This window comes from Hibiscus syriacus, unplaced genomic scaffold (genome assembly GCF_006381635.1).
Source record: "Hibiscus syriacus cultivar Baekdansim isolate YM2019G1 unplaced genomic scaffold, ASM638163v2 tig00116970_pilon, whole genome shotgun sequence".
Taxonomy (NCBI): Eukaryota; Viridiplantae; Streptophyta; class Magnoliopsida; order Malvales; family Malvaceae; genus Hibiscus; species Hibiscus syriacus.
The window spans coordinates 527,828-546,344 of NW_024063494.1; the positions used below are offsets into that span (position 1 = coordinate 527,828).

At 34.8% G+C, this 18,517-nt stretch overlaps 1 protein-coding gene across 1 annotated transcript; it reads right to left on the reverse strand.

Annotated features, from left to right (window-relative positions):
• Positions 1-184: 184 nt before the first annotated feature.
• On the reverse strand, positions 185-18,222 carry LOC120191471 (calcium-transporting ATPase 9, plasma membrane-type-like). Its single transcript, XM_039194413.1, has 33 exons — positions 18,049-18,222; positions 16,384-16,500; positions 16,260-16,299; positions 15,235-15,350; positions 15,014-15,145; positions 14,821-14,910; positions 14,040-14,109; positions 13,785-13,855; positions 13,631-13,714; positions 13,473-13,550; positions 13,316-13,387; positions 12,225-12,308; positions 12,065-12,147; positions 11,872-11,980; positions 10,442-10,497; positions 10,272-10,314; positions 10,087-10,170; positions 9,377-9,514; positions 8,832-8,897; positions 8,653-8,751; positions 6,863-6,973; positions 6,106-6,273; positions 5,687-5,746; positions 5,247-5,411; positions 5,005-5,121; positions 4,523-4,621; positions 4,257-4,394; positions 2,854-2,954; positions 1,661-1,706; positions 1,355-1,492; positions 831-938; positions 657-748; positions 185-471 (listed from the first exon to the last, which is right to left on the reverse strand). The coding sequence occupies exons 1-33, from the start codon at positions 18,220-18,222 to the stop codon at positions 366-368; spliced, it is 3,255 nt and encodes a 1,084-aa protein (XP_039050344.1). The 3' UTR covers positions 185-365.
• Positions 18,223-18,517: the final 295 nt, after the last annotated feature.

The following is an 18,517-nucleotide window of genomic DNA, read 5'->3' on the forward strand; positions in this document are numbered from 1 at the left end:
TACTTTCCTCCTGGTCGCCTAGGTTGTAAGAAATTGAACTAAAAGACATTTTTTTGTTAAACCAATTGATTTTGTAACAGCTAAATAGATTTGACTGGTTCATTGTTCCACATCATTGTTAAACCAACTACTTTAATACGACAAAAGGAAGTGTAAACAAAACATAGCATCGAAGTCAAATTCACTAAATTATCAATTTAGAAAGCCCACAGAAGCGAGCGATTATTTCATAGTTTGCTGCCACCGCCTCGGGGCTTTCACAACCCTGATCTTATTTACAAATTGCAAAAGCTAAAGCTTTAGAAGCCTGATCTTTATTTCCTTTTGCATGGAAAGAATTAACAGAAACTACCGTCCCAAATAGTTCATGCATTCCGAGATGCTTTGTTCCGTCGAAATGGCTTGCTGAAATACTTAGCGACCGGAGTCTCAGGAACCGGAACCAACTTTCCGACCATCGCCAGAGGCCAGCTTTAACACGTAATAAAAACAACAATAGCAGTCATCAATGAAGGCTAAAAAAAACTAGTAGCTATTTTCCAAATTTCAACTATTTTTGCAATGGTAAATAAACGTTGTTGTTTCTAATCTAATTAACTCACATCAATTTAGCAAGAGTAATATGGATATACTTGACAAGAAGAGCAAGAGCTTACCTGATGAAGCCAATGCCGATGGATACAAGCCATAGCTGCCAATCGAGTCTGACCGTGCTGGTAAACTTTCCAAGGAACTCAATAATGATTACCTAAGACAGTCTTGGAATTAGTATCACGATCACTACAAACAAGATAGAATCAATGGTAAAAGAGGATAATATGATTGATCACCTGAAGAATTAATGTAAATCCAATTATCCCCATAAAGAGGTAGTTTTTAGTCACTCCTTTGAAGCAGTTAATTTCTTCCGGCTTTCTAGCATTAAACTCATTAAATAGCTGTGATTTGGAACAGTGACTAAAATTATGCTTTACACTAGTTGCAATTTTGGGTCAAATAGATATGCTTCAGCACTCATGTAGACTTTCTCACATAAAATAATCAAGGGTTACTTGCACATTTAGTACTTGAACTATGGTCATATTCTTGATCTGGTACTTTAACAAGTTTAAAAAATTGAAATTAAGTGCTAGAACTTTGATTCCATCCATCTATCTTCCCAAAAAGCTAACCAAGTGATTCAAATGGATTATGTGTAAAAGACAGCCAATAAAATTGTGAATGATTAGACCCTTAGCTACCAGATCGAGAGTTTAACCATAGCTTTGGTGTTAAATGAGCGATTAGCCTTAAAAATAATACCAGAAAATCGAAAAACTGCCCCAAGCAGTTCATATTGTCATTAAGTACTTACTTGACACATGACAAATGCATTGAATATCAAAGTATTCTTCACTTTATAAGCATGTTCGCTGTCAGGGTCATCCTTCAAATGAAGAATTGTCAAGCCTTGAAAATTGAGCACGAGGAGGACAGTAACTTGATATGAAGCCTAACATGACATGTTAAAAGATGATAAGAGAAGACGGAACTGCAAAGCTTCCAGAATGTGATATGAGTTAACAACTCTCTCAACTAAATAAACTTGCAACCATGACAGGTGAAAAGCTAAGAGGGGAAACATAATTAGTCTCGTATGAAGGGCCAAGAAAACAGGTACCTGTATGAGTAAGTTCCTCCACATGATGTTTGTAATTAGAGGTTCCCTGAGAAACAAAACAGTTATATTAAACACCAAAGGATAATTTAATGGTACACCAGCCCTTTCTATTATTTAATATTTATCTTTGCAGAAATATTCAAATTATTAAAAGATCCAGTCTATTCCAAATTAGTAAAAGGTAAACCAGGTCATGGTTGTTAGATGAGCTTGAAGAGTAAACTAGTTGATAAGAACAACCGGTTATGGTGAAAGACTTCTAAAAGCAATGTGACTCTGCGATCCTTCCCTTTCTCCCCACTGAACTCCCTCTTCAATCCTGATTAATTCTGCAGCAACCTCCAAAAAAAATATCCTGATGAAGGACAGCTTAGGGGCTAGGATTTGAAGTTAACTTATAACCTAATTTTCTTGACAAAAAAAAAAAAAACTAGTAACCGAGACGAGAAAAAAACCAACTCACGCCCAAGACGAGAAAACATAAGCATCACACAACCAAGACGAGAAAAAAACCTAAGCATCACACCTAGGGCTCCAACTCACGCCCAAGGATGATTGCATCAAAACCAGAATAAGATGAAATTTAGTGTATGCCTATGCCCCTCTATAGAAAAGTACATTAATTTATATAGAATCTTAACTAGGACTCCAAGTTAACAAATTTAACTTGAACTCAAGAAAACATAAGACAATAAACTTGAGTTGAAACTCAAGAACACCGAAAAACAAACTTGGCTAGAAAACAAAACCTAATAGGGTAAAGGAATCACGGTTAATAAATTTTAAAATACTAAATATATCCTGGAAATACATATTTTAGTCATCAATCTTCATAAATATAACAAAAGTATCAAAATAAAATTGTAAACTAATCCCATAATTAGTTTCTCAGCCTTCTGTTCTTGAAATATTGTAAAATCATCCAAAGTCTTGGAATGACAAGTATGGTAACGTTTCAAAGATAAATTAAATTCCTAAAATTTGAAAACCTTGGTATATTTTCTTAGAAAAAGTTTAAAATTATTTGTAAGAATGAGAAAACTCTAGTGTTTTACCCATCAAAAAATGGAAAAATAAATTTGGATTAATTTTATAGATGGTTGCCATATCAATGTTAGCAAAAGTGATACCATAAAATTAGAATCCCAAAAAAAGTACACAATGGAAATTGACATGAACGAAGGAGTTCAAACCTTCGGCCAACTGGTGACCTATGCATAAGGTTGTCAGTTGGTGGTTCAGTAGCCAATGCAAGTGCTCCAAGAGTGTCCATGATCAGGTTAACCCATAGTAACTGTACCAAGCAAATTAAAATTTTCAAACTTTGCTCATCACAAAAGAGGTTTTACTTTACATAGTTCCTTATGTTGACAAAATTATAGTAAAATATCATACCAGTTGTTTTTTTCCCCTACTTTTTTACTCCAAGGGAAAAAACTGAGTCTGAATTCTATGCTGCATGCATATTCCACTAACTATAAAGTTTCATCACCACATAAATTCATGGCCTAACCCCCTAAAACGGGCATAAATCTTATTCAGGCTTTTAAACTGTAATGCCCATCTCTAAAACATGAGAAGCCCAGATATGAATAAGTACTTAAAAAGATTATTTATGAACTAAGAGAAAGAAAAGCTTATTAAAATTTTCAGGATAATAACAAATCACTTCTATATCCTCTTCAATACATTAATTTTATTTTGATAAAATAAGGCCTCATTAAAAACCCCCTTCATATCCTACATGTTATAAACATAACATGAAGGACATAGGAAGGAGGAAAAGAGAGCCTCTCACTTTTATTAATGAGAACAATAATACACCTCCACACCTTCATGATTAACTACTAACAACATAATCTTTAATCCATAACTCGAAATACATAACGCACCCTAATAACTCCCTTAAAAAGAACAGCCAAGGTATAACACCTTTAACCACAACAGAAACCCAAAAATCAACCTATACCAGCTTTTGCTAATTCATCCGCTTCCCAATTTGCAGCTCTCGAAAAATGCCTTGTGATAATACCCTTCCTTTCCACACGAGTAGCTATATCCCTCACCAAGGATTTAAACAAAGAAGTACTAAGGTCCGGATTTTTAATCCACTTTAGGTGTAACCATCAAAAGTATAGGTGGCCCAAGAAATGTTTTACTGCATATTGCGACACAAAAATAGCTACCAATGAGCCTTATCCCCCTCGTACAACAAAATTAGCTAATAGCTATGTGGAATGCTCTATTCCCCCAGAATAGGACGTTCCTGGTAACTATGGTCCCACAACCCATCTAGAAACATGAACCATCAAGGATGCAAAGGATAAAAGAAATCCATAGATTATTTGTACCATCTATGATGATATTACGGTACTAATATTAGAGGCATTTCAACCATCCATCAGATAGTAAACAAGAAAACTAAATTTCATAAGCAAGGAGTCAGAATAGATTAGGGTTTTTAAAGCAATTTTATTTTACTTTATTTTTGTTGTGGAAAAACTAGAGAACATTCACTAAGGTCTAACCTTTTGACTATAGTCAAATTAAATAGGAAGAGATTTAGGGACATTGAACAGCAAAAAAAGAGCTATACCTGCACTGAATTTAAAGGAACATCACCGGAGGATATTGCTGCCACGACATTGATTACAAGAGCTGCAACATTAACTGTAAGCTGGAATTGTATAAACTTCTGAATATTGGCATAGACAGAACGACCCCAGCGAACAACCTAGATTAAGAACGTAATAATAAGCCACAATTTACAGAAATTTGATATAAGGCTTTCTTCATATTCAACAGTAAGATACAGGAACAGAGGAAAGAAACATATATATTCGAAAGCATGCATCCACTAACCTTCACAACTGAAGCAAAATTATCATCCAATATAATGATATCTGAACTTTCTTTTGCAACTTCAGTCCCTTGAATACCCATAGACAAACCTATATCTGCCTAAAATATAGAGAAAGTAAAAAAGCAATCAACATTGGATAGAAAATGCGACAAATGGGGACATGAGCAAATTAAGATATGGAAATGGCAAAGTCACCATGCAGTACCAGATACATAATAAGGGCTCATTAGATATAGGAACGAAGCTGTTCAAATGAAAAAGTATTGGTCCATGGTAGTTCACATAGCTGGTTGTAAGCAATAGAACAATTTTCCATGTTTGATGATATGGAGATCACACAATTTTGCACTATAATATTAGTGAATCCCCAAAATTGTGTGGAAAAGCATAAACTTTTGCATTTATAAATGAGTGCATCATATAGAATCATCATTACAAGGAGAATGGAGAACAAATAAATCTTAGTTAAACCAAAACGAACCTCATGAAGTGCAGGAGAATCATTAGTACCATCTCCTGTCACAGCCACAACATCCCCGCCTTTACGTAAGGCTTGAACAAGCAAAAGCTTGTCACTTGGAGAAGATCTCCCCATTACCTATGGAACACCCCTAGTTAGCTACATTTTCATGTTTGAATCAACTATGTAGCTTAGTTTGAGAAAAGTTGTCAGGAACTGAAGGCAATATAATCTGGTAATTAAAGGCTAAAGCCAAAAGATACCGTTATTTTCATGGCAACTTGTTCTCTTTCTTTATCAGAAAAGTCACGGAACACCTTTCCTTCAATGATGGTAGGCTCCGTAGCATCTTCGGCAGAACTGAGTATCCCACACTCTAAAGCTATTGCTCTTGCCGTTTGGATGTTATCTCCAGTGACCATACGTACCTACAGATCAAAACTTTATGGTTAGAATTAGAGTTTTTCAGGTGATTTAACGATTACATGCACATATATGGGCGTGCATTTAGTTTTCCACAAAGTATTATCATTCATAAAAAAAATTGTGCAAAATTAAAGTAGCTAAAAAATTAAATGTGAAAAATATCAAAGGAGTGGAAAACTTGACCATTTAACACATGAACTCAATATAAGTAGTAGCATTGCTAGGCACCAAGGGTATAATAAATTTTGAAGCTAATCTTAGTAAGCATCAAAATCACCTTAACACCAGCATCCGTGCATATTTTCACAGCATCTTTGACACCTGGACGACAAGGATCCTGCAAGTGAAAACTATATTAGCTAAACGTAGGGTGCTTCATGTTAGCACTAACGTACCTCAGACACTTTCAGGTTAATTGCATTTGATCATGTGCATACATAGTAAACCTAGGCATGCTTTTTGTAAGCTCGACTAAGTGAGGCTCTCTTGCATTTATTTTATTTTGATTATTTTCTTTTAACTTTACCTTTAATTGTATAAAGGGTAGAATTGCATGTTTTGTGGGACAAAACTGGACCAATCTTTAAAGTTTATTAACAGAATTATACATCTTAATCTTAGTTAACAAACACACATGACACACACACTCACACACACATATATTGCAACTTAGTTCATTATAACTGAAAACTGTACCTTTATACCCACAATAGCAAGCAAAACAAGGTTATCTTCAGGTAAGATCCATCCATTAAAGCCCTCTTCATCAGTAGGAACTTTTTCTTTTTCACATAATCTGTACGCAAGGGCTACACAACGCAAGCTATTCGCAGCCATTTCGTCAATAGCAGCCTTAAAAAATTCCTGCACAAAAGCAGTTGAACATGAACTTTGAAGTATCCACTGAAATTGAGTGATTGCACATACATTATGATTATAGGAACCTGATGCCCTGCATAATTTTCTGAAAAACAGATCATGAAAATATGCAATGCTGTTATTGAAACATATCAATCGCAGTGAAACTGATAAAAAAAATCGGCAGGATGGGAAACAAATTTACAGCAGAAAATAGTTTTTTGAAGCACTAATAATTTTTTTTTATAAGAATTGGAGGTCTCGTTAAAATAGATAAAAAAAAGTGTATCGAGGATGCATGAGGGGCAACAGAGTCCCAGTTGCAATCATACAGCAGGTCGTAGACTTCTAGCGGACTAAGCAATTTATTTCTGGGTAAGAGACAACCTATGTCCTAATGTATTTTCACAAGGTTTATACATGGTTTTCATACAACAATATTCCGTGCAAATATTTTCGCATAGTTATCAATACAGCAAAAAGTCACTAATTTTGGAGGCCAAGTGTGTATCATATCATTAATAGTAAAAACATTCAGGTTTTTCTAGTGCATGCATGCATGCTTACGTGTGCATGAATATACATCATGGCAAACCTTATCTTCATTGATGGATTGCAGGCAACCATTTGAATCAATGTATCTGGAACAAGAGGCTAAAACTATCTCAGCTGCTCCCTTCCAATGTATATGGACTTCAGAATCAACCTGTAGTAAAGAAAATAGAAAGAATTCAATGGCAAGGTCATTGTTCGAGTTCATAATTGTTATCAGTAGTCCAGAAAGTTCAAAATATTGGGCAAGAAAGCTTTCTTTTATTGTTCTGCAACAGCTTAACTAAATTTACAAAAAGAACCTGAACCTGAACACTTCAACACTGTTCCCATCTAGTAAAAACACTTGAGAAAGGAAGCTTCGTTATACACAGGAAAGTTATAAACTTAGAGCAACTTAGAGCAGCCAAGAATCCAAAGCTTCCCTTGGCCAAAACTCCACAAGTCACCTAAGAGATCCATATAAATAGGCTGAAGTGTAGGAAAACATGACATTTAGTTGTCAGAAACAAAGACATTTTTATTGTCAAGAAACTAAAATCAATAAAAGAAATTATTTGGTATTTTTTCTTAAAATTATTAACACTTGATAAGAAAAGATCGAAAAATAGTACTCTTTTTTCAAAAAAGGAAAAGAGGGAAATCAGAAACAGGTCAGAGTACTAAAGCTTTTCATATTTGTTTTCTTTTTTTTCACTTTTGCTTTCTTTTATGTTTCATTTTCTTTCAGCAAAAAAAATAAAAGGAAAAAACTCCTATTATCCATCCAAAATTTCTTTTCTCTTCCCAAAGGCCAAAACCCATTTTCTTTTTTTCTTCTCATACTTTCTACTTCCTAAAAACCCAAATCCGTTGAACCTATTTTCCTCTTTCTTATTCTTTGTCCCTACTTTGTGTTCCAGCTGGGAAGTGAGCCATGACTAGCTTCTATCTTTATCTGCATGGTAGGGGAAAGCTGCACCAGCTCTGCCCAACATGGTTAGATGGTGGGGATGCCAGATTAGCCTTCTTCATAAGAATTTATCTTTCCTCTTCTCCTCCCTCTTCCTCCACAGATCTAACTCACAAAATGCAAATAATAATCCAACTTAAGTTTAGCCAACTCCATTCCCGATCCACCAGTGTATTACTACAAAAGACAAGCCTGAATAACCTGATCAAGTTCTAGATAACAGATAACATCCATGTCCTTAACTCCAGTCCAATAGGACGCTAAGAATATCAACTATAGATTAGAGTAAAAATGTTGTCACTTCACAAGATACGGCCACTGATGATTCAGTGCAGTTAATAGTGATATGAATCCATCTAGTTGACGATATTAACTACCATCAGTATTCAAACCCACCAGCATCTAATGAAATATAAAGTGAAATTAAAACCTATCGCTCCAATTATTTGATGAAAGTTTTAGATCATCGATTTCAATTGGCAATTAGAATTCACCCCCATAAGAACTAATGTTAAAATGGGCCAAAATTATTTGTGATACATTTGAAACCTAAAATTGGTATGTAGGCATGAAAATCTTCTTTTAGAAATTCACGCTTAAGAAACCTATTTGTTAAAAGTTTGACCAATATCATCTTCCTAGGAAAAAATATAAAATTGGGGAAATAACCAAGAATCTTCTTTCAAAGTGCTCAAATATACATCAAATGTAGCTGTCTGCATAATAATCATGCACAATTGTGTCAAATATACATCAAGTGTTTTAGCCATGCAAAGAATGTAATTGGTTTAGTTACTTTTTATAATTACATTTTGAACCTTTACATTAAAGTACCAAAAGCAAAGTCAAAAAGCATCAAGAAATGAGACAGAAGCCACTACCTGTTGTAATGCAACACCTCCTCGCTTTTTCTCTGAGTTGAAAGGGAAAACATGAAGGATTTTGGATTCTGATCTTACAGTATCATATTTCATTCCTAGCTGCAACACAATTTTCAATGATTATCATGTACAAACAAAAGAAAATCTAATCTAGATATTTGAAACAAGTTAGGGGGTACCATTACTGCCCAAGAAAGTATAGCCTTTTCTGTGGGAGATCCAGAAATCTCAGTATTACCACCATCCTGGAATGATAAAGCAATTCAATAAGATGTTCTGAGTTACGAGCAATAATAAAGAAGGAAATCTTTAGAACCAATAAATCACAAAAGCAGTGGGAAATCTAATACTCAAGAAATGTGAACTAAGCAAAGCCAGAATCTAATCACTTGAAGGGTACAGGAAAAAAAACAGAACAAAACACATTTCAATAAGGAAACTATATAATGTAATAGGAAGAAAACCAATTAAAACTAATGGGATGAAGTGTTATATCCCTAACTCAGCATCCAGGGTTCGAATTTTAGCATTGTGAAAGCTGGGTTGAAAGAGTCGCCCCATAATGGGCCTTTGTACTTTTTGGTACCCAATCCGACTTAGTTGGCCAATGGGTCAGATATTAGTGGTTATACAAAAAAATCACATATTTTTATACACGAATAATTATTTATCTTTTGACCTTAGCATAATGAATTAGATTAATTAATAACGGAACTAATCGTACCTTAGACACAAAAACCTTCCCAGTACTATTCTGAGCAACTCCTTCGCTCAGCAGAGATACAACTGATGCAGGCAATTGGGAAGAATCAGCAGGTGGAATTACCTTCTTTTTCCCCACTACAGCTTCTACAACAGTCATCTGTTATACAAGTTAATCAGACTGATATCTAAAAGCTTTCAAACAACTGAATTAAAAAAATAGAAACTGTTGTACAGATTTCAAAAAGCTGACCTCCTTTCAAAAAACCAAGTTTTTTTTTTACTTTTGACCGAATAAGAGCAATTCTATTGAGGCAAAACAATGCACTAGGTATAGAAATATAGCATGAAGAAAAGGCATGAAAAGAAGAATTTGTAAATTTTGTAGCCAAAATCACTACAAATTAAGCGTGACCAAGGTATATTGCCAAGATAAATACGAAAGGTATATTGAGGCAAAATTATGTAGTGTTTGTAGTCATTGAAGTAAAATTATGTTAGTCTGCAAGGGATGCAATTTAGCAAGTTTAGGTCAATGATGGGATTTAAGTAAGAATTGGCAGTGAAAACAAAAGGAAAATATTTCCCAAAAAAGGAAAATAGATTATAGAAGATCAGATTCTACTCATATGAGAATAGCTATCAGCATAAAGCTACCCAGTCTTTTGGTCTTCAAAAACATTATATCTAATCAAATTTAAAAGCATCCATCTTCTTTAGCATAGAACTAACCTCATTCAAAGTCAATGTTCCGGTCTTATCACTGCAAATTGTTGTTGCGGAGCCCATGGTTTCACATGCTGAAAGCCGACGCACCTGTATATCTATGCCAGTTAGACAAAAACTAAAAGCAAACAACTTTAATACAGAAGCAACCATTGAAGCGAAACATTTAGAAAGTAGAATTATGATCTTGCCAAAGCTTTATCTGCCATCATCTTTCGCATTGAGTATGCCAAACTGTAAAAGTTCAAGTAGAGAACAAAACCATGAAACCATGAGAAGGAAAAGTCTAGGAAAGTACACTCAACAGAAGGAGGTTAATTGTGTTAGAGTAGTGGGGAAAAAACTGTGACTTGAAACTTACGTCAAGGTAACAGCCAAAGGAAGACCTTCAGGCACAGCAACAACAACAATCGTAACCTGAACAACCGCATAGTTAAGAAATCTTGCGCTTAGTCTTAAACAAGGACAAAAATATTAGCATCATCTTTTTTCAATGGGAATATCAAGAGGTGGCAGGTTAGGTATTTTACATTCAGATCACTTTAGGATATAAGTTATTCTGGGTTTGGGTAATTTTAGGTTCTAATTCTTTCCAGTTTAGTCAGAGATCAAATACGGGCTAGTCAGGTTAATTTTAGATTTAATACTAGTTATCATTTCAGTATGCATCTAGACTTCAAGTGGAATTAGGGTTCCACATTTTAGGGATCAAATCGTTTAAAGTTTTTATTTTTTTTCAAGCTTAGATTTTGGTTCAGGTTTTTCATAGTTTTTGTCAAGTGAGATTTGGGTTTTATTGGGTGAGGTTTTGATGTTTGGATCCATTCCAGTGCTATTTCAGATGGAATATCCCTTCCTATCTTCTCTTCACTTCATAGCTACAACTATTCTAGTCACCAGGTCTATTATGGTCATATTTGGAATACTATACCCCAGTCCCACATTTTAGCTTTTCCATGCTTATTATGAATCAAAACACTATACCAGGTGGTAATAGCCAAACACCACTGGTGGCCAGAGAATTTTACAAAAAGAAATAAAGGGAAAAACACCATTCACCAAATATGGTTGTATAGCTGTGGCAGCCGGCCACTGCATACCAAGCAGCAAAGGCCACAGATATTACTAGCTCTGGCAGCATCTAAAAGCACATTAGTGGTGGGACATCTCAATGGCAACACCACAAAGGCATACTGCCATGAGGGCAGACCTAGCAGCAAGCAGCCAAATCCGGCCCTTGCAGCACCACAATGAAGCAAGGGTCAGGCATGTTTGCCTGTGTCCTGTCGGGCACTGTTAAGGCATGCTTAGGATGACCAGTTACAGCACCAAAATAATACATCAACCACTAGACCTGGTCCTACAAAAAGGAAGACAAAAGGGGGGGGGGGGAACAGAATGGAAAAATAGTATATATATAAGACGTGTGTCATTTTATAAAGAGTTAAACGGTCTTTATTTGTTTACCATTGCATATTTCTGGGTGTTATTCCAACTAAACAAATCAACACTATTCCAAGATTTTGGCAAGGAGGAAAACAGGGGAAAGGAAAAAGAAGTCCTCAATTAATGAATGCAGAAATGTGAGATTTTAAAAACAAAACCAAAAATAAAAATAAGACTCAAATTTTAGGAAATTAAAAATGACATTTATCTGTAGTTTCATCTATTTACTGTTACTTTGTTCTTTTTGGATAATTTCACCAAATTGGTGCCACTGGTGACACCATATTAGGTTACTCCCCAGCATGTAATAGTATAAATGTATTCCATTCAATAAGGTGTACTTACTGCAATTGTAAAAATTTTAACAACATCATTAAACGCCTCATCAAATTTAGTGTGCCCTTTGATGAACTGTTTTGTTCCATCTGGATTTGTTGTATGTCCAATAAAGTATCTAGAAAACCAATCAAACAGTAACGCATTAGATCAAATCCAATTCATCTAGCACGAAAGTAGAAATTTATATATTCTTGCATACCTGACCAAAAGAACAAGTAGCACGGCAACAGCAACAGAAAGCCCAACAATGCCTATAAAAGTTGCAACTCCATTTAGGCGTACCTACAGTGTAAAATGAATAATATACTTAAGCTGCATCTAAAAAACTGGAAAGAGAACGTTATGGCACAAGGTGAAACCTGCAAGGGGGTCTCTTCACCAGTATCTTCTGAGATACTTGCCATTAACAATCCCCACTCAGTATTGATTCCAACACCAGTCACCTACAAATGATTTAAGAAAGACAACTTTTAAATGGCTTGAAAATGAAAAGGTAAAAACTAGGTTAAATTGCCAAATTGTTAAGGAAAGATCAAATATACATTGAAGAAAGTGATTACAACGATTGGAATCTACATAAGAGCCTATCGCTTCGCAAGACAAACTCCCTACTAAAGCGATAAAGGCACGGACCATCAAGTCTCGCATCTCAAGTATACCAAATCAGATATTAAAGAAAATTTTCTATTCCTAACCAAAAGAAGAGCATTCTGCGCTTCATACCATAAAACTTGTACATTTTGTTGCAAAATCAACAAAAGTAAATTGGGTAAAATACACTAGAGGTCACCGAACTATATTCAAATGATAGTTTTAGTCATTTAACTTTCAAAAGTTACAAAATGGTCATTAAAATTATCTAACTGTTACAAAATGGTCACTTCAATGTTATAAAATTTCGGTAAAGTCAATGACCATTTAGTACCAGTTAGATAAAATTTAATGATCATTTTGTAACAGTTTGATAAATTTAATGACCATTTGTAATTTTTTAAAGTTTAGTGATCAAAATGATCATTTGAGAAAAAATCAGTGACCTCTGGTGTACTTTACCCAAAAATTAAATCCACCAAAAAGTGCAATAATACATGCAAAAACAATCAAAATTAGTTGGCAATACAAGGATCATATCATATAATGAATTGAACCATAAAAGATAATTGAGTTAAAAGATAAAAACAACCATTAGCTCAAATCAGAACCAGCTATACAAAACTTATCACTATATAATAGACAGAACAAACAGCAACTAGAAAGGACGGGAAACACCAAAACAAAAGCACATACCCATTCCTCAAGTTTCTTCACAATATCCATAAAAAGGAAGAGCAAAAAGTTCAGTGCACATTGCAAACATCATAATGCAGAACTAAGAAGTAACCAGTGAACATCAACATAAATAACAAGAGCTGAAGAGCACCAAGGGGAAAAAAGGCGAGATATAACCTACCAGCATGGTACCAACACCATCTGCTACTTTGCATCCAGACATCAAAAACGGTTCTTTTTTATCCTTGTTAACCTACAAGAAAACTTATGCGTAAATGCAATGAAGCCTGAGCAGTAGATAAATGTATTACCAAAATAAGCCAAAATAAGCAACTTACAATCTTGCTTTCTCCAGTCATGCTAGACTCATCCACCGCCAGAGAATGGCCAGAAACTAATACTCCATCAGCAGGGACCTAACCAAAGCGCCAAATATTATTTAGTGCAAGTACACATCAATATCAATACCCTGAAGAAAAAAAACAGAATGACCCACCTGATCACCTATTTTCAAAGGCACGACATCACCAACAACAACATCATATATAGAAATCTTCACGGTTCTACCACCTCTCATTACCTAAATGGATATTCAAAAAAACAAAAATTAAGGGTAACAATTGAAATGTCACCATATAGCAAGAACACACCTCTAATTGGATATTTCGCTTTTCCTCGTTTAGATTTTGAAACTGAAGAGATTGACGATAATCACTGGTAGCTAGTAAATAAGTAAACACAAAAAAGGTTAGAAAGGAATCATACTGCAGTAAAAACAATTTACCTTGCTCTAAAAAGCACCAATATTATTTAACTCGGAAATTTTTTATTACAGAATACTGCAGTGGAACAGAGGACTGAAATATTACGTGCATCCTATTTTGAACAATTATCAAATTTCATACCTGTAACAATTATAACAAGAAAAACAGCTAAGAAAATGCTACCCCCGTCGTACCATCCTTCTTCCAAACCCTAGAAAGAATGTCAATTAAAACAATCAAATAAACAAGGGAAAAGTGGGGAAAGTACCACTAAGGGCAACAAAACAAGATCTAAAAAAAGAGCCAAACAAAAAAACATGCTAGGTAAACAAAGACGACTGACAAAATGTAATAAGCGGGGAACAAAAAGTAAATAGAATAATAGATTCCAAGTATAAGAAAAGTACATATCACATTTGATAATTCATTTTTGTGAAATAGAATTTATATAGATTTCTTCACTTTGGAGCCCGTGAACTAAGAATCAACACAAACCTTAAGAACATGTAACAATATCCACATGCCAGAGTGATTTTTAAAAACCGTAGCATCAACACATGCTTAGACAGATATAAATAATGCTTCAAAAAATATAATTGCAAATATGGAAAATTCGGAACCCACAATTCATTCTCAACATCATATAAAGAAAATCTAAGATAAAAGTATTTAAAATTTAAAATTACAAACTTCTGCTTCACTTAATCACTCATACCAGAAAGATATTTAGCACATCTACCGCCTTTACATTAACTTCTTTGTTCTTAGAAAATATCATAGAATATAAAGCCAAGTCATTCCAAAAAGCATACTAGTTAAAACTTTCAAACACGTAAGAATAAGGGAGTGTTGACACCCTAGCAAGGAAACCACTATCCAATGTACAAAGATTAATAAATACAATACAAAAAAAAAATCAAACCTCTGTCTTTATTCCCAACACCAATGACACAGCAGCAGCTACAATCAATATGATAAGGGTTAAATCCTGCCATGCCTCCCAAAGGAACCTCTGCGGAGCAGAAGCATAGGTATGAGTACCAGTAAGCAATAAATTTTAACCATAAAGGTAAGAATAAAAGAAGAATTATGACTAAGAAGCAAATATAGCATACCCAGAAACTCCGCCCCTTTTTCTGTGGATATGTGTTTGATCCAAATGCATTCTTTCGTTTTGACAAATCAATATCGTCCCCGTTTATTCCTGTCTCTAAATTTGTTCTCAACATATCAGACAACCCCTTAACCTGATGAAGACATCCACCATGAATAACACCAATCAACCATATAAGAAACACCGAGTAAAAGGATAAAATTACATTAACAGGTAACTTACCCCACCATATTGTTCAAGAGCAGATAACTTATGATCCCGGGTCATTGAAGCAAGTTTTTCGAGTCCAATTGCATAATCACCAGCAGAATCTGGCAGTGCAACTGGTGTACCTGACACTGAAATAGCAGAAACATGATAACATGAAGATAAAATAATCTATGAGTAAACCAAACAAAGCTATCTCGGAATTGAGTAAAATGCTCTTCCATAACAAATAAAATAACAATAAAAGAATTTAATAAGATCCTATTTGGAAAAAAAACAAGATTAAGTTAAATTTTTAAGCACCAAGAGAAACAGAATCAAAAGCTACATTAGCTCATTCATGCTAAGTATCGTAACAATCCTATTTCTCTACTCAACCCTGCCGCTCTCCGCTTCCTTCACCTTACTAACAACCACTGACCACTACGCCCAATGCTTTGAGGTCCACTCTCGTCTTCCTCTTTGCCGAATCCCGGAAAATTTCGTTTCACTTGTTTCAAAAGCTTCCTCTCTCTTAACCAAAGAACCTCTACAAAAATTATTTTCATTTATTCACTGTTCCAAGGATCTTAATTTAGAAAAAAATCATGAAAATAATTTTGAAATATAAAAAAGTTACAAGTATTAGATTTATAAATGGAGCGGTAACTTGGGTTCCGAAAATAAGAACTGGAGTATGTGTGCTTTCTGCATATATGGATACTGCGTTAAAAATATGAAAATCAGAAGTTCGATTAGGCTTGCAACCAGCTCAAGAAAAGATAAAAAGACTTGAACATGGCTCAACACATTCACCATCCTCTTTAGGTCAAGCTAGATTCGATTGTACATTAGTTAAGTAGGAATCCGCATTAACTCAAGCCATTATTGGATTCTAACAATATGAGCAATGGTTTCTTTTGAAGGAATCTTCCATCCTGACCACTATATTTCCACTGTTTACCAAAATTGGAAATTGGATTGAAAACTTAGTCGAAGAAAGTCCTCAAATATAGAATTACGAGAAATACTGGAGCAAAATATTATTGCAAAAAGAATACCAATTTGCTTTTCCCCAGCCAATTTGAAAAGCAATGCTGCCTGCAGCAACATGCAGACATCAGTTAGACTTTACTGGGATAAAAATATCTAAGTGGAAATTTCAATTAAAATATTCAGCATTACTCTTATGACTTGTGCATGAGCTCTGATCATACTCTTCATTTTCTCTTTTTCCTCTTGCTTTCTCAAGTCCAGAGTATACCGAAATCGACGACAAGCATTTAGCACAAGTGCTGCTTGCTGTAAAAGGGAATAAAAAAAACAGTTAAATTTCCAAGAAAAATAAGGGTCCCCCACTCCTCAACCTATGCAAAGACTAAGATGGACAACTATTAGTGCATACTAAAAACAGTTAAATTGCCAAGCGAGAAATGGACTACAATCTGACGATTAGGCATGTTCAGAGATGTTTTCATTGGGAAGCAGATAGTTTAGCTAAGTCGGGAATAGGATAGTGTGGGGTGTTTTGGTTGGGTGAGGTGGGTGAGTGCTTTGGGTGACTTAGTGGGGAACTTTTGTACTTAAAATGATCTTATCTTGGTGTTAGTAATAAAATTTTGGGCACTCTTTTCCTCCTTCCAATGGTCGTTGAGTCTTTCGCAGCTTGACGGTTATGAAGGGAGTTTTTAATGAGGCCCTATTCTTATAAATAATAATAATAATAATAATAATAATAACTACATGAAATTAGTAATATTTGTTCAAAAAGGCAATAATTTTTCTAAGAAAAATGTCCATATGCTCCATCTAATGAGTTCTTAAGAAGATGTACAATAATCAAAAGGTCATCTGCAAAGGGACAACACAACAATTACAACTTGAAGCTTCACTTAGTACGTCCTAGGTTAAAATTTGATATATTATGACTTCAATTTATTTCTTTCAAATTGACCTGTTAAACAGAGGTTAAGCATTAGGTTAATATCGGCTACAAAGGCACCTCGCTGCACTCCTTGATCTCTTAATGGTTCAATGGCATGCTTAGAATAGGTTGCCAAGCTCAAGCTTAATTGCCTGTAAATTTATGAAAATTAGCCTGCTAATAAGATTCTATACTAAAAAAGAAGTGAGCAGAAGATACCATAGCAGAAAAAAATAATTATTATTTTTCTTCAGTAGTCAGTTGTATGCTTGCTATCTGTTTATGTAAATTTGATTAGATACAACTTGCTGCAATGATTTGCACAATGATTAACTTTGTAGCACAGAATTATGCTTTCTTTGACTAAATAAGATTGCAATTATCCAGATATTTAAGTGTTAAAGACCTAATTGTAAAGCAACCGATTTTAAGACCGACCATAAAGCATCCTTCATTGTAAACCACCTGCTCAGTGCACTGAGTGATTCAGAATGCAACATGAGAACAAGAAAACAGCAGATGTTTAACCCATGATTCAGTTCATTCCAGCTGCTCATATACATTTAAAACAAGAATGCGTGGCAACCTTAAGTACAAGTTTCATGCTGTAAATGCAAGCAACACCTAATGCATTCTCTATTCAGAAGTTAAGCCAAGCAAGCTTTCAGATAAGGGATAGAAATATGCAATGTGATCATCCCAAGCTTGCCTTGAAAATTCAATCCATTACTACATAACCCCTTCATCAGTTGCAGTGAATAACAAGAGAGAAAGAAAAATAGGCTACACATACAATTGAAATGGAATTCATTTAATTATCACTAAATCCCTATAGAAATCACTTTCTTCTATTCCCTGTTACAATGAGAGGAGCAAATAGAAAGGGATAATAGAAAAAAAAAAAGGAGGTTAAAAAAGGGGATTACCCTCCAGCGCTTGAGAGCCTGGGGAGGAACGTTCTTGGTGTGGTCAATGTCGAAAGGATCAGAGAAATCAACATCGGGATCAAGGTTAGTGTTGCGGTCATCATTGTCATTAGAAGGGCCCGCCTCCACGTCTTGGAAGTCGGGACGAGGATCGCCAGAATAAAAGCTGCTCATATTGCTGATGATGGATATCCCAATTTAGCAGAAGAAGAGAAAAAACAGATAGAACTGTCGCAAGGGAGATGGCTAACCCAAAAAAAACAACAACAACAACAACGGCAAATCAAATACTGGCAAATAGCAGAATCACTGAAAGCCTTAACATCATAGATTACAGGAAATACCAGATAATCAATGGTCAGCAATCGCATAATCACAGGGAAATATTTATAAGTTATTTATTTACTCTTCAAACTAGAAGAAGAAGAAGAAAATAAAATACTGGCAAATCGCACAGAGGGAAAGAATG

Excerpts from the sequence above, each read along its gene's own strand:
- LOC120191471 (XM_039194413.1), bottom strand. The coding sequence starts at position 18,222 with ATGAGCAGCTTTTATTCTGGCGATCCTCGTCCCGACTTCCAAGACGTG. Across the intron at positions 13,715-13,784 it reads AGCGAAATATCCAATTAGAG|GTAATGAGAGGTGGTAGAAC; the intron begins GTGTGTTCTTGC and ends ATATCCATTTAG. Across the intron at positions 8,752-8,831 it reads TACTTTCTTGGGCAGTAATG|CTAGGAATGAAATATGATAC; the intron begins GTACCCCCTAAC and ends ATTGTGTTGCAG.